Raw genomic sequence first — 14,466 nt, 5'->3', positions numbered from 1 at the left:
AAAGAATTACTTCTATCACCCACCTACCCAGGAAGAACATGAGAAGAACATCCTCCCCAAAACAGCAGTTGCTGCCCAGAGCTGAAACTCAAGGCTGGCATTTGGTGCTGGGCAGAGGAGCTAAAACCAAGGGTATTCCATGGGGACAATCCCTTAAACATAGAGGGAAAAGGCAGCCAACATTAACATGCCTTCCCCTCACTGGCATTATCCCAAAGGGAAGGGAGCCTGGAACAAAGGCAGTACAAGGACATGGGAAATCAGAACCTAACAAGGATGCATTCACAACAATGCCATGACAGCAAGGAGGAGAGCCAGGACCCAAATCCACATAATGATTATTTCTTTGGGTTTTGTTTTTTTTTAAGATTTATTTATTTTGGGAGGAGGGGCAGAGAGAGGGAGAGAGAATCTCAAGCAGCGTGGAGTCTGATGGGGGGCTCATTCCCAGGACCCTGAGATCACGACTGGAGCCAAAACCAACAGTAGGACACTCAACCAACTGCGCCACCCAGGCGCCCCTATTTCAATTCTCTTACAATGACCACAGCTTATGTGGTACTAGCACTAACCCTAGTCTTATGTTCCAGAAGATATTAGTCACCTCTCAGGGGCACTGTTCACCGTTGTCCATGGATTCAGTGTTCCAGACGTTGTATATCCCCACAAAGAATTCTCCCTTCAGTGGCTAACAAAAACGCTCACCAAAATGGGCGGAACTGTATGATATGTGAATTATATCTCAATAAGGCTGTTAAGAAAGAATTCCATCAAAGCTTGTTTCTGTAGGAATCAACTAAACAGTTTTATTTCGTTATGTTCGTATTTTACTAGTTTGTCATTCTTAAACATCCAGTTAAATATGGCTTTGTCTTACAAATTCCACAGGAACGAAAGACCCGTGACCCGTCATAACAAAAATGCTCACACATCTTTTAAATGATCCAGTGATAACTATAATAGGTCACTGCATTATAACACAGACACGATGGTGGGGGGGGTCACCCTCACCAGAACTAAAATCCTGTGGACAGCTGATGAGGACGACTGACAACTAACGGCCCTGCCCCCCGGCTTTGTCCGACTGTCCTTTATTGCTTCGATTCGGCATCCTGCAAAGGAACCCAACACAACAAACGTCTAACAGGCACCTTCCCTTACACAATGCTCTTCTCATTGGCCCAACAGGAACCACAGCTGTCTGTCCTGAATCTGCAGATTAACCTCAAAGCGACTCCTCATGATAAGTAAATCTATCGCTTCAGTCCTATCAGTGACGCAATACGCCTTTCTACGATTTTATCATTTCGACAAGTTGCCATGGGAAATCCAATGTCCTCGTGGAGTACACAGAGGGTGCCCCATACTTCCAGGATGGGCCAAAGTTACAACCTGGGGACTCAGGCACATAGCAAAGGCAGGAAATTCCACAAGATGCTTCTCTTTGTGCTAATACTCATTAGACTGACCTGTTGCCATTCCCACCTATATCTGTGTGTAATAGTGGAAGGTATGGGATGGACTTTCTAGGTTTTCATTCCCTCTGTTTCACCACTAGGGCTCTGAGGTTTCCATTTTTAAGAGTGTGAGTTTCTGACTTTGTATGAAGTTCACCACTTCTAAGGTCTGGCATCCTTATGTTAAGCAGGCCCAAGGGGAGAGCTAAAGGTTAGTGGGATGTGGGCTAGGGCTTTAGTGCTCAAAACATATGCCACAGACCTAAAGCCATGTCCTACCCAACCTCATTCCCAAACACCCAGCCTGCTCACCTTTCTCCCCCTCTGAGCCAAGTTCTGGAGTGTAGGGAAAAAGCATCCTATAATTGAGCACCCCAGGTACACCCCCAAATTCCCTGAAATCCTCTTCTGAGAGTTCAAAGCCTTAGGCATCCCTTCCTTATTAGACACAATCCTAAACTTAGGATAAATTTAGCCAGGTGCTCTCTTACATGGAGGCGGGGCAAAGCAGTCTCAACATGGGCAACCCTGTTCTCTGATTCAAGGTATAAACGCTCCAAGGAGCATGCATAGAATCTCAGCAGGGATGTAATCTCTTCACTTTCAATTACATGTTATTTAAATAAAGAATAAAAAGATAGAATTCCAAGTTACAATGCATACTGTCACAGCATGTTTTGCAAGGCTCTTAATGAAATTTTTACTTGGAAACCATTAAAATGATGTCATCAAGTTTGAGAATTCTGTTTCACTAAAATATTACCCCAAAAACATCCTTGGAAGGAAGTATGAAATGCAGGTCTTTTCCAGAATAACTCTAATGCAGAGATTTTATACATTGTAGCCCAACTTGTAAGTCCCCCTGGCCCTATACTATGGCCAGACTTTTTTGCATCAAGATCCATGGAGACCTTCTCTGGGCAGCTTAGCCACAATGTAGGGTGTACGCGGGGCTCAGGGCTCTCCCCGCTCGGTTACTGAGCATTCTGTGCTGTCCTCTTTATTCTACACCAAGCTCTGCAGCCAGAGATGCCTAGAAAGGTAGCTGCCGTGGGAGGTTCTCCACACACTCCTCAAAGCCAAGTTTCCTGGAACTGGGACAGACCATGAAATACTGTTCAGAAGGAGATGGTCGAGGCTTCTGTAATGGGAGAAGTGCAAACCTCTCCCCCCTGGAGGACTGCGGTCAGTCACCCTGGAAACAGAAAAGCACTTTTGGGCCCTTCAGGCTGCCAGTTTAAAACTGTTCAAGGTAGCGGGGGCCTTCCACTGTCAGGCCTATGAATGATCCAACCAACATGCAGAGAAGAGTACACAATTGAAGGAGGAAATGGGCCACTTTACCGAGGCCAGCATGAAGCTCAATGTTTATAATATCGCTTTCTTCCTGTGGAAGATGAAAAGAAAGTACAAAAAGGGGGGGAGGCTTTTAAGTACATACTATTGACTCAAGCTACCCAGCTGTTTAAAGTCTTCCTGTTATGCAACCACTAAAGGCAATTTCTATCTCTAGAGGAGTTCAGGTTCTAAAACTGTCCTTTAAGTCTGACCGATTTAACACATCCCACAGATTTAAAAGGGGCCGGAGTGACCTCAATTCTTAAAACCTTTACTTAAGCTTTTTTGGAGACAAACACCAAAGTCATATTCTCTGTAATTTCAGAGACCACTATCTACAGTGGTAGTCCCTACGGTTTTCCATCACCTTCTTGGTCTCCTTTTGAACAGACACTGAAGAAGAAACATCCAAGGAGGACGAAGGCTTAGCTGGGTCCATCAGGTGGACTCACTGCCAAATTTCAAGTTTCCTTAAATGACACAAAATCGAATGGTGGACAGACTCCAGTATTTATACTGAGCTACTAAAAAGTTTTATTGGATTTGGTTAAATTGTCCCTTGTCATTAACCTACTAGATTTTCTTACCAGGGACTCAACATTTACTACAGGGACTGCCATGTACAATCTCAGTCAGTGGATGTTAAAGCATTAACACAAGCCCTGAGTCAAAGCTTCTATCACCATCTCCTTCTCAAGTAGGCAGAAATAAAGTCAAAAACACTTCAAACTTTATAGGAGGCCAAGGTGAACTCCCTTCTCCCAGAAATGCTTGATGAGCACTCAGACGACCCAGTCTGAGGCGGGGATCGGGGAGATTTGCCATACACATCATACAAACACACTCAAAATCTCAACAACCAAAAGAAAGGAGAAGAACTCAAATGACACTGTTCCAAAAATACAGACTATATATCTTTATGCCATTTCAGAATGAACAAATAGACAAATGTGAAGATTCTAGGCAAATTCGATTTCACACCAACTGCCGATGCCCACCCCGCCCCCATGCTCAACTATATATTCTTTATCAACAAGGGGATCCGGAAGGTAAAAGGATGCAGTCATGGGGAAACGGGACAAGAATAATCACCATCATCTGGACTGGAAAGCAATTCAGCTGGGAAGTCGTCACATAAACAAGGTTAGCAACAGAGAATTCAAACATGCTCACCAGATGAAGGGTCCGATATATAGAGTCACCGGACTTGTCATTGTTTTCAATCCTGGGCTTGCGCTTTATTTTCCACAGTGCAGACATCATCAGGAATGTATTCTCATGGTAATTCTACCACCTGACGTGTTCCGCACAGAAACAGAAGTTTCTTAAAATACCCCGAGAGCGCCAAATGCCTTCCAGTTCCCAAGGGAGCATCCTCTCGTATAGACGGCCCATACCGGCGCGCCCGGGAAACCTACCACTGCATCTCAACAGACTGGACAGAAGCCCTGCAGCCCCTGCTGCCCGGCAGTGGCCTCTGGGATGGTGTCAAAGGCTAACTCATGGACAAGAATTCATGCTTTCATTTCACCTGGCTCACCAACAAAAGTTCCAGAAAGGGAGAACCAAAAGAGACCAGACACAAAGCAGAAAAAGCCTGCCCAGGATGTGAGCGTCTCTCTGCTCTGCGGACCACGATCAGCTGATTGGCGAGCGTCATGCACTGCACAGGGATATTAAACCCGGCCAGCTCAAACAACTTTGAAGACACCCCTCACGGAGTCGGGAGCAGGCACTAAGAAAAATAAAATAAAAACACGCTATGTATTTTTTTTTTTTTTGAACAGTTTATGTTTTCACATTTTCCGCTAATGCGTTGTTACTAAAGCAGACGTTTCTGAGACAATCCCAGTTTGGATTAAAAAGAGAAAAAAAGATGGCTTTCGGAATGGCAATGTTCTGAAAATTATTCTAATACATTTGCTAAGTGGAAAACACAATCACAGTTGCCAGGGGGCCTGGAATGCAGAACAGGACAGCCGGGAGCTCATTAGCATTCATTTCCAGAGACAAGAGTTTTTTCCATTAGAAGCAGAGAAACAAGTGACCAGTGGAGGAGGCCCCTTGGAGGGTGTCGCCCACCGTCACAAAAGGAAGGAGGAGGCTCACAAAGAGAAAGGCCGCTAGACTGCCCCTGCAGTGTGGGAGCCCCACCCCCACCCTGTGGATGTCACTTTCCAGGGCCGCCAATGCTCTTTCTGCAAGCCTGCAAATACTTACTTGCGGAACCCCAAAAAGCCGTGAGGAGCAAAAACTGTTATTTAAAAAAAAAAAAAAAAAAAATCGAAAAACACATGACGCTCCAACCTGTGTTCTCTTAATTCTGCCCATTATTTTGTAAAGCAATTCATTTAGGAAGAACAGCAAAAATTTTAAACAAAAAAATCAAGAGCCCTCACAGATGCAGCAGGAATAAAAAAGGATTGCTTGTTTCATTTCATTCCTTGATGTGTTTGCTTATTTATTTACTTTTACAGCCTGGTGCATTCAAGGTAAGGCTAAGTCATCCTTCCACGGCTAAAGGCAGCTTAGGACTTAAAAATTAATGTGCAGTTTAGTCTCAAAAAAATTACTGATCTGGGACACGTGTCAAAAGAATATTTAATCTTGATCAAGAAACTCAAGATATGTGCTTGCTCTTACTTTAAATCATAAAAAAATACACCCAGAAAGGTTATGCATTAAGAAAATATGTGAGTGGTTCATGAGTACATATCTAATTGACTGACATAGCACACTAATTAATTAATTCCTTCTTTTTCCAAAACCTGGTATATAACACCAGACTTTAACCAATCTGGCCAGAAGGTAGTTTCAGCATGGCAGTTAACAACACAAGGCCTGGTTTTGCCATCTCAGAGCTGTGTGACCTTCACTGAGTTGCTAACCTCTCTGTTCCAATGTCATTACCTATGAAATAGAGGGAATAATAGTATTTCTCTCTCAGAGGTGTTGTGAGGATGAGATAAGTTAATATGAATGGTGCCCAATATATACAACATACGAAATAAGTGTTAGCTCTCATTTATTATTAAGAATACACAGTGGTGGGGGGGGTGCCTGGGTGGCTCAGTCCATTAAGCACCTCCTTTTAGCTCAGGTCATGATCCCACGGTCCTGAGATCCAGCCCCATGTTGGGTTCCCTGCTCAGCAGGGAGTCTGCTTCTCCTTCTGCCTCTGCCCCTCCCCAACCCCAGCTATGCACTCTCTCTCTCTCAAATAAATAAAATCTTAAAAAAAAAAAAAAATACACAGTAGGACCCAGACTCCAAGAACCATTTGCTCAATTTAATTTTTTTGCTTCTAAAATATCCAAAGTGAGATATTAACTCATTAAAGGCCCCAATTTAGTTAATTAACTTTTAACTAATAGCCAACTTGGGTTACATGACAAAGCAGTTCAAATAAAGAAGATAAAATGTGAATTGAACCAAAACCAGGAAGTATTTTTGGGTACGGAATCACACAGTGCTCCCCAACCTAGTAAAAAGGAATACAAACTTAAGGTTTTAGCACAGGTCACTGTACTAGCTTTAAAAATACTGATCATCACCCAAACTTGTCACTGACAATTTTGAAGACATTCTCTTCTACGAGAGCCCACCATGCATTTCTGCAGTGAAATCTGGGGTTGGGGTGTTCTGTTCCTACATCTAACCCTGTCTGTGCCAGGTGAGTTTTACACCTATCCTCTGGAGAAAGAATCATAGACAGACAGGCATCCAGGGCAGTTCAACAAAACCCTGGGGCCCCTTCCTTCCTCTCTACTGCCAGACCGAATATTAGAGAGGACCCTGTTTAGGACCTCATGACTCACAAAATTTCAAATGAAAACAATCTCAAAATTCCACAAGGAATGAGAACATTGGCCTATTACAGTGAGGTAGAAATGATCCAAGTTAAAAAGTATTCAGAAATAAATGTTTTAGATATAGGAAAAATAGCTGTATTCTAAATCAAATTAGAAACTGAGAATTAACATTTCTAAGTTCAACAACAAAATGACTTAATAAATACTCTTCCAAATATCTTACCTCAGTTTGGAAATAATCCATTTCTCTGTCCCTCCTCCTTCCCCCAAGTGCCTAAAAGTAAAGTAAGGGCCACACACCTAAAAGGCAACTTTAAGCAAGTTTTTGTTTGTCTTTTTTGGCTTTAAATGAAATGCACATATTTCCATTCATCTGTGTTTTAACTAATAGCCAACAACATAAAGCCTTTTTAATGATCAGAATTACTTTCAAATATTAAATTTTATACTGTGCTCAACTTAGGACATGGAGAATGGTGATCTTACCTATGATGATCAAAGAAACACACATGGGGTAAAAGTGATGCTGACTACTCACACATAGGCACACACATGCAGAGAAATATAGTTTTTTAAAATAATGGTTCAGGGCGCCTGGGTGGCTCAGTTGGTTAAGCGACTGCCTTCGGCTCAGGTCATGATCCTGGAGTCCCTGGATCGAGTCCCGCATCGGGCTCCCTGCTCGGCGGGGAGTCTGCTTCTCCCTCTGACCTTCCTCCCTCTCATGCTCTCTGTCTCTCATTCTCTCTCTCTCAAATAAATAAATAAAATCTTTAAAAAAAATTAAATAAATAAAAATAAATAAATAAAATAATGGTTCATATTTGAATAGCATATTTCCATGACCAACATGCTCTCCTACAGTTATATCATCATGCTCTCCTACAAATATATTATTTGACAGCCCCCCACCCGCCCCCATCATCCAATCACTGAGCAAAGGCAAGAATCACCCCGACATTGCAAAAGGGAAAACAAAGGTATAATCTAAAGTTACGTGATTTGATCAGAGAGTGACTGGTAAATGTCAAACCAAAGAAAGGTGGGTGGAGGGATCCACATACATATGTCAACAACACTATAAAAGGTGAATAAATACAGAAACAGAATCACGTGGGGCCTCTGGGTGGCTCAGTCGGTTAAACCTCTGCCTTCGGCTCTGGTCATGATCCTGAAGGTCCTGGGATGGAGCCTGCTTCTTCCTCCGCCCCTCCCCCCTGCTCATGCGCGCTCTCTCTCTCTCTCTCTCTCTCGCTCATAAATAAATAAAATCTTAAAAAAAAAAGAAACAGAATCACATACAATTACTTTTGCTGGGGAAGGGCCTTTGGACAGAAGTAACACCAAGTTTTTAAATTGTTGTACTTTGGACAGTGTGCCAAGAACAGGCTACTGATCCACAGAACCCTTTGTGAAGTGGGATAAAAGCATGATGAACTATGGAAAACAAATTCACGGTCTTCCACCAAAGAGTCAGAATAAGGGCTTTCTCACAGGCCTTGAACAACTGAGGGACATGCTATATGAATAAAGAAAAAGAGCGTTTCTTTCTCTTTCATGTAAAAACTGCTCACGTTTAACAAGAACCAAACAGATCATGCAAAAAGAGCTTGTTGCAGAAACCACGCACAGCAAGAAAGTCTATCTGGCCCAGCCACACACATTTTGGATGCTACTTCTTCAAACACAAATGTAAATGTGAGAGGGAAACAGGTGAAATGAGATGGGAGCTCTTAAAACGGATTTCTGCCCTGTGTTCGCACGTATAGGTTTGTTATCGAGGCTGTAATTGGGATTTCGTATCTCAGCGACATCTCAGAGGTAAAAACACTCGGTCCCGTGGAGAGGACTTCTAACCACATACAGCTGCAAAGGTGACGTGTCAGCTGTGATTCTTCGGTGGCTCAACACGTGGGACGTGAAAATGAAAATCTCTCACCTTGCTGCTGTGATCAGTTTCATCTGAGGATTCCAAGCCCGGCCCTTCGGTCTCCTCTGGAGCGGTCTCGGTACTGTTGCCTTGCTCGCTGCAGAGGCCGTGTCCTGCAAGATGAAATCAGAAGAAAACGTGGGTCAGCATGGAGAGCAACTGCTACAAGTCAGGCCTGTGCAAGGGCAGGGTCAGGCCCCGCGACACATACGTACATACGTTGTTAAGACCCTCCAACTATGAGCTCCACGATCTTGGTTCAGTAAGTGTGTTCTGTTGTGTTTATTCTTACTACTATTATTTTTACATGACTATATATATATATACACACATTTAAAAAAAAATTTTTTTTAAAGATTTTATTTATTTGAGAGAGAGAGAATGAGAGACAGAGAGCATGAGAGGGGGAGGGTCAGAGGGAGAAGCAGACTCCCTGCCGAGCAGGGAGCCCGATGCGGGACTCGATCCCGGGACTCCAGGATCATGACCTGAGCCGAAGGCAGTCGCTTAACCAACTGAGCCACCCAGGCACCCCATTTTTAAAAAAATTTTATAACACATAATCGTATCGTATGTTGAAGCCCTAACCTCCCACATGATGGTATTTGGAGGTGGACCCAAGGACAATAAACATTCAGTCCGTAGTATGTGTGATGTCTGTTTTTGCAAAAGTCTGGCAAGCTATAAACATAACACCATACTTCCATACTTCCTGCCATATTCTATGCAAAGGTGAAGGAAAAGAACATTACAATCACCGTCCTCTGGTGGGCTTCTCAAATTTAAAGAATATCTGAACCCCCAGGGGATCATGCTCTGCAGATCAGATTCAATAGGCTGGGGTTGGACCGCAACTTTTGCATTTCTTACAAGCCCCAAGAGGACACCAATCAATACTGTCCATGGACCACACTTGGAGTAGTAAGGCTCTAAGACATTTAGACACCTGGATCAGGGACAACAGCACTATGACTACAAATGGGCAAGACAGAAAACGAGAGTGAAGGAGCCACCTTCTGACCCTTTGGATGAAAGCCTCTATTTGCAAACAGGCTGTTTTATCCAGTGACACTATCAGAGTCATCATCTGCTTGGCATCACTTTCTGTTCAAATTCAAAGTTGGCCGCCAAACAGGGAGGAAGCCGACCTCTAAGCAAACACTTAAGCTCCAAGCCTGCATCCTTTGGTCCCCTGTCCTCCTCTGTGATGAAGCACCAATGAAGTGAACACAACCTCAATGGAAGTTTCCGTCTGTGTCCTCCTTTTTGCTCTGGCTCTAGAATTTTCTTTCTTTCTTCCTTTCTTTTTCCTTTGAGTTTTATTTATTTGAGAGAGGGTGCATACACAGTGGAGAGGGGAAGAGGGAGAGGGAAAGAAAGAATCCCAAGCAGACTCCGGTGCTGAGCAGAGCCCAACACAGAGCTTCATCCCGCGACCCTGAGATCATGACCTGAGCGGCAACCAACAGTCGGACGCCCAACCAACTGTGCCACCCAGGTGCCCCTGGCTCTAGGATTTTCTGATTACTTGCTCCCTCTATCATATGGTGGCAGTCAAAGAATGAAGCCCAGGTAACTTGGTGGCTATCAACTATGTCATATTGTTGCCTCCATGGGAAAAAAGCTGATTGAACACTTTGTATGGGGGCAATAACCTAGATGCTGGAGCCAGGAAAAACGGCAAGAGTTGATCCCCAAAAAGGAGCAGTGGATAAGCTCAATTAGAGACACTGTGCTTAGAGCACTAGGCTCTTGGCTCACAGGAACCACGGCTCCCTCAGCAGGATCCAGAGCAGCCAGGCTGCACGCCATGCAGGGGCACCATCCCCACTGTAGTCTGCAGAACAGCAATCCCCAGACAGCACAGCCAAATGCTGTGAGCCTGCATATCTCACCTGTGACACGTTGCCTGGGGTATAGCTGAGGCTCACCAAATAGTGGGAAAACGAACTAAAGGATTTTCATTGGTAATGATACTGTGGGTGGGGCTAGGTATCCTGAAAAAGGAAGGAAGGAAGGAAGGAGAAAACTTACCTCTACAAAACATTTAGGAATGTTAAATAAAACATAACAAAATCCTTTTAAACACAGAACTGAGCTCCAAGAAATCCCAGAGCCCCAAATGAAGACAATAAAATGAGCTGGTGGGCAAGTCTGAAAGCAATGTTGAGGAAATCCATCAGTCCCCAAACCCTAGTGCGGTGTTTCCCAAAGAGAGAGAGAAATCTTTTGGTGGTAGGAGATGAACAATTTGGGAGGGGGACACAAAATCACATAGTTGGCAGGGACACTTGAGTCTCCCTTGCTCCTGGGCAGTAAATACAATTAGCACTCCGTGGTCTCTGTGCCAATAAAAATACACCCACACATTTCCCAACAGCAGTACCATCCCAGCCTGGGAACCAATGCCCTGGAGACTCTGGTTTCAACTCTATAAAGACATGATACTGAAAAAAGTGTCATGGGGCGCCTGGATGGCTCAGTCGGTTGAGCGTCTGCCTTCGGCTCAGGTCATGATCCCAGGGTCCTGGGATCGGGCCTCCCATCGGGCTCCCTACTCAGCGGGAAGCCTGCTTCTCCCTCTCCCACTCCCCCTGCTTGTGTTCCCTCTCTTGCTGTCTCTCTCTCTCTCTCTGTCAAATAAATAATAAATACAATCTTTAAAAAAAAAAAGAAAACAGGTGTCAGATCTGTACGAGTTGGAGAATTAGAACTGAATCTTCCACATTCATATGGTTCCCCTGAAGGGCTATACCCTTGGTCTAAAAAGATGTAAAAAGATAAAAGAAAAAAGTATTCACTTGCAGAAGGGAAGGAAGGGAGGGGGAGGGAAGCGAAGGGAAGGGAAAGAAGGAGGAAGGAGCAAACAAAGGAAAGGAAGCTTGTCTGATTCTGCCTACACTCCAGGACAGAAGAGCAGGGAGGGAGCAAGGGGTGGGGGTGTGGGGGGGTTCTCCAAAGATGATAACCACAGGCTGGCCCCATGGGTGCTTGAGACTCAAATTTACACCATGTACTGCACCCAGGAGACTCCATGTCTTCGTCAGCTTGGGCTGCTATAACAAAAGACCACAGATGTGGTGGCTTAAATGACACACACTTATTTCTCTCAGTTCTGAAGGATGGAAGTCCAAGGTCAAGGGGCTTGCAGATTCAGTTCTTGGTGAGGACTGGTGGAAGGCCACCATCTCCCTATGTGCTCGCATGACTTTTTCCTTGTGTGTGTAAGGAAAAGAGTGAGCTCTGCTCTCTTTGTCTCCTTACAAGGACACTAATCCCATCATGGGGGCCTACTCTCACAACTTTATCTAAACCTAATTACCTCCCAAAGGCCCCAACTCCAGAGAACAATCACATCGGGGCTCAAGGCTTCAATATATGAATTTGGCAGGACACAAATATTTCGTCCATGACACTCAAGATGAAAAACTGCCTTAAAATTGTTGTATATTTGTATTCCAAGCACTCCAGCAAAGACATAATCAAAATCCCTCTTAATCAAAACCACACTGAATGACGGTATCATATAATGCCCAGTTAAAGCTTGATCAAATAAAAACCCATAATTCATTATCATAAAACCCAGGAAGAACCAGGTCCCCATGAGTGAGAAGCAAGAGACACAATCAGCAACAGAATAAGATTCCCAAGGAATGATACTGCAATCATCAGATATAGAATGTCAAGTACATTTAAAAAAAATTTTTTTTTAAGAAGGAACAAGAAAAGAGATAACTTCAAAAAAGATCAGGTAAATTAACAGAATTTTTAAAATGAGAACTATAACCACTCAAATAAAACACTCAAGAGAGGGGCGCCTAAGTGGTTCAGTCAGTTAAGTGTCTGACCGTTGATTTCGGCTCAGGTCATAATCTCAGGGTCGTGAGATCAAGTCCTACATCAGGGTCTGCATTGAGCATGCAGTCTGCTTGAGATTCCCTCTCTCCCTTTCCTTCTGCCCCTCCACCTGTTCTCTCTGTCTCTCTGTCTCTCTCTCAAATAAATAAATCAATCTTTTTTTTTAAGATTTTATTTATTTATTTGAGAGAGAGATAGGCCGAAATGGGACTCAATCCCAGGACTCTGGGATCAAGACCTGAGCTGAAGGCGGATGCTTAACTGACTGAGACATCCAGGTGCCTCAGATAAAAAAAACAAACCAAAACCAAACAAAAACACTCAAGGGGCACCTGGGTGGCTCAGGTGGTTAAGTGTCTGCTTTTAGCTCTGGTCATGATCTCAGGGTCCTGGGATCAAGCCCCATGTCAGGCTCCCTGCTCGGTAGGGAGTCTGCTTCTCCCTCTCCCTCTCTCCCTCTGCCCTGCTCGTGTCCTCTCTCTCAAATAAATAAATAAATAAATAAATAAATAAATAAATAAAAACATTAAAAAGCACTCAATAGATAAAAGATAAAAATATAAAAATAAAAAAAGATAAAAATAAAAGTTCAAGAAAGAATAAAAGATCTGAAGACATGACCTCCCTAAAGCACAGAAGTCTTCAAATGCTAAAACTATCATATAGAATTGTATTTCCAGCTAAAATATTATTCAATAAGAAGACTATAATGTTCTCTGAGAAACAAAGAGTGAGAAAGCTTGCTATAAACAGAACCTCGCTAAAAAACTCTCTAAAAGGATGTATAGGCATACTTAGGAGATACTGTGAGTTTGGTTCCAGACCACTGCAATGCAGTGAATATCACAGCAAAGCAAGTCAAATGAAATTTTTGGTTTCCCAGTGCATGTAAACGTTATGTTTATGCTACATTGCAGTCTAATAAATGCGCAATAGCATTAGGTCTAACAAATGCACTTTTTTAAAAAGATTTTATTTATTTATTTTTAGATTTTATTTATTTATTCATAAGAGACAGAGAGAGAGGTAGAGGGAGAAGCAGGCTCCCCGCCGAGCCGGGAGCCCGATGCGGGACTCGATCCCAGGACTCCAGGGTCATGACCTGAGCTGAAGGCAGACGCCTAACCATCTGAGCCACCCAGGTGCCTAGATTTTACTTTTAAGTAATCTCTACACCCAACATGCGGCTCTAATGTATAACCCTGAGATCAAGAGTTGCATGCTCCATTGACTCAGCCAGCCAAGCACCCCCCAAAAGTACATATCTTTATTTAAAAACACTTTATTGCTAAAAAAATACTAATCACCTGAGCTTTCAGCAAATCATAATCACTGATCACCATACAAATAGTAATAATGAAAAAGCCTAAAATATTGCAAGAATTACCAAAATGTGACAGAGAGACACAAAGTGAGCAAATGCTGTTGGAAATGTGGTGCCAACACCCTTGCTCAGGGCAGGGTTGCCACAGATTCTCAATTTGTAGAACACGGTATCTGCAAAGCGCAACACAGCAAAGCCCAATAAAATAGGGTATGCTTGTACTTCAAATGGAGACACACACACACACAATCTGATATACAATAAAGTAATAAAGAGCTGATATACACACGTGCAAGTCTTAGTTTATAAAACAACACCCCACACATTCCCAAAAAAGGGAGAGCATTTGTAGGTTTAAAAATACAAGATGTGGGCGCCTGGGTGGCTCAGTTGGTTAAGCGACTGCCTTCGGCTCAGGTCATGATCCTGGAGTCCCGGGATCGAGTCCCGCATCGGGCTCCCTGCTCGGCAGGGAGTCTGCTTCTCCCTCTGACCCTCCTTCCTCTCATGCTCTCTGTCTCTCATTCTCTCTGTCTCAAATAAATAAATAAAATCTTTAAAAAATAAAAATAAAAAAAAATAAAAAATACAAGATGTGGGGCGCCTGCAACAGACACATGAAAAAGTGCTCAACATCACTCGGCATCAGGGAAATCCAAATCAAAACCTCAATGAGATACCACCTCACACCAGTCAGAATGGCTAAAATTAACAAGTCAGGAAACGAAAGATGTTGGCAAGGATGCG

At 43.4% G+C, this 14,466-nt stretch overlaps 1 protein-coding gene across 11 annotated transcripts in view; it reads right to left on the bottom strand.

The window, feature by feature from the left end:
* Nucleotides 1-14,466, bottom strand: part of TIAM1 (TIAM Rac1 associated GEF 1) — a 377,611-nt gene that overhangs the window by 33,092 nt on the left and 330,053 nt on the right. For 10 of the 11 annotated variants that reach the window (XR_010407780.1, XR_010407781.1, XM_045902569.3 and 7 more), the window contains one exon: nucleotides 8,547-8,650. Coding sequence is in view for 9 of the 11 variants with exons in the window: in XM_045902569.3 (XP_045758525.2) it covers nucleotides 8,547-8,650 (104 nt within the window). In the remaining 2 variants the exon portion in view is untranslated. Of the gene's footprint in view, nucleotides 1-3,968; nucleotides 4,536-8,546; nucleotides 8,651-14,466 lie in introns of those variants that run through there. The other variant, XM_045902572.3, reaches the window with a different exon arrangement.

This window comes from Mirounga angustirostris, unplaced genomic scaffold (assembly GCF_029215605.1).
Source record: "Mirounga angustirostris isolate CCGP_5_RB_7025 unplaced genomic scaffold, mMirAng1.0.hap1 SCAF_1, whole genome shotgun sequence".
Classification (NCBI taxonomy): Eukaryota; Metazoa; Chordata; class Mammalia; order Carnivora; family Phocidae; genus Mirounga; species Mirounga angustirostris.
The sequence above is the reverse complement of the archived record's forward strand: the minus strand, read 5'-3'. Positions and strand labels throughout refer to the sequence as shown.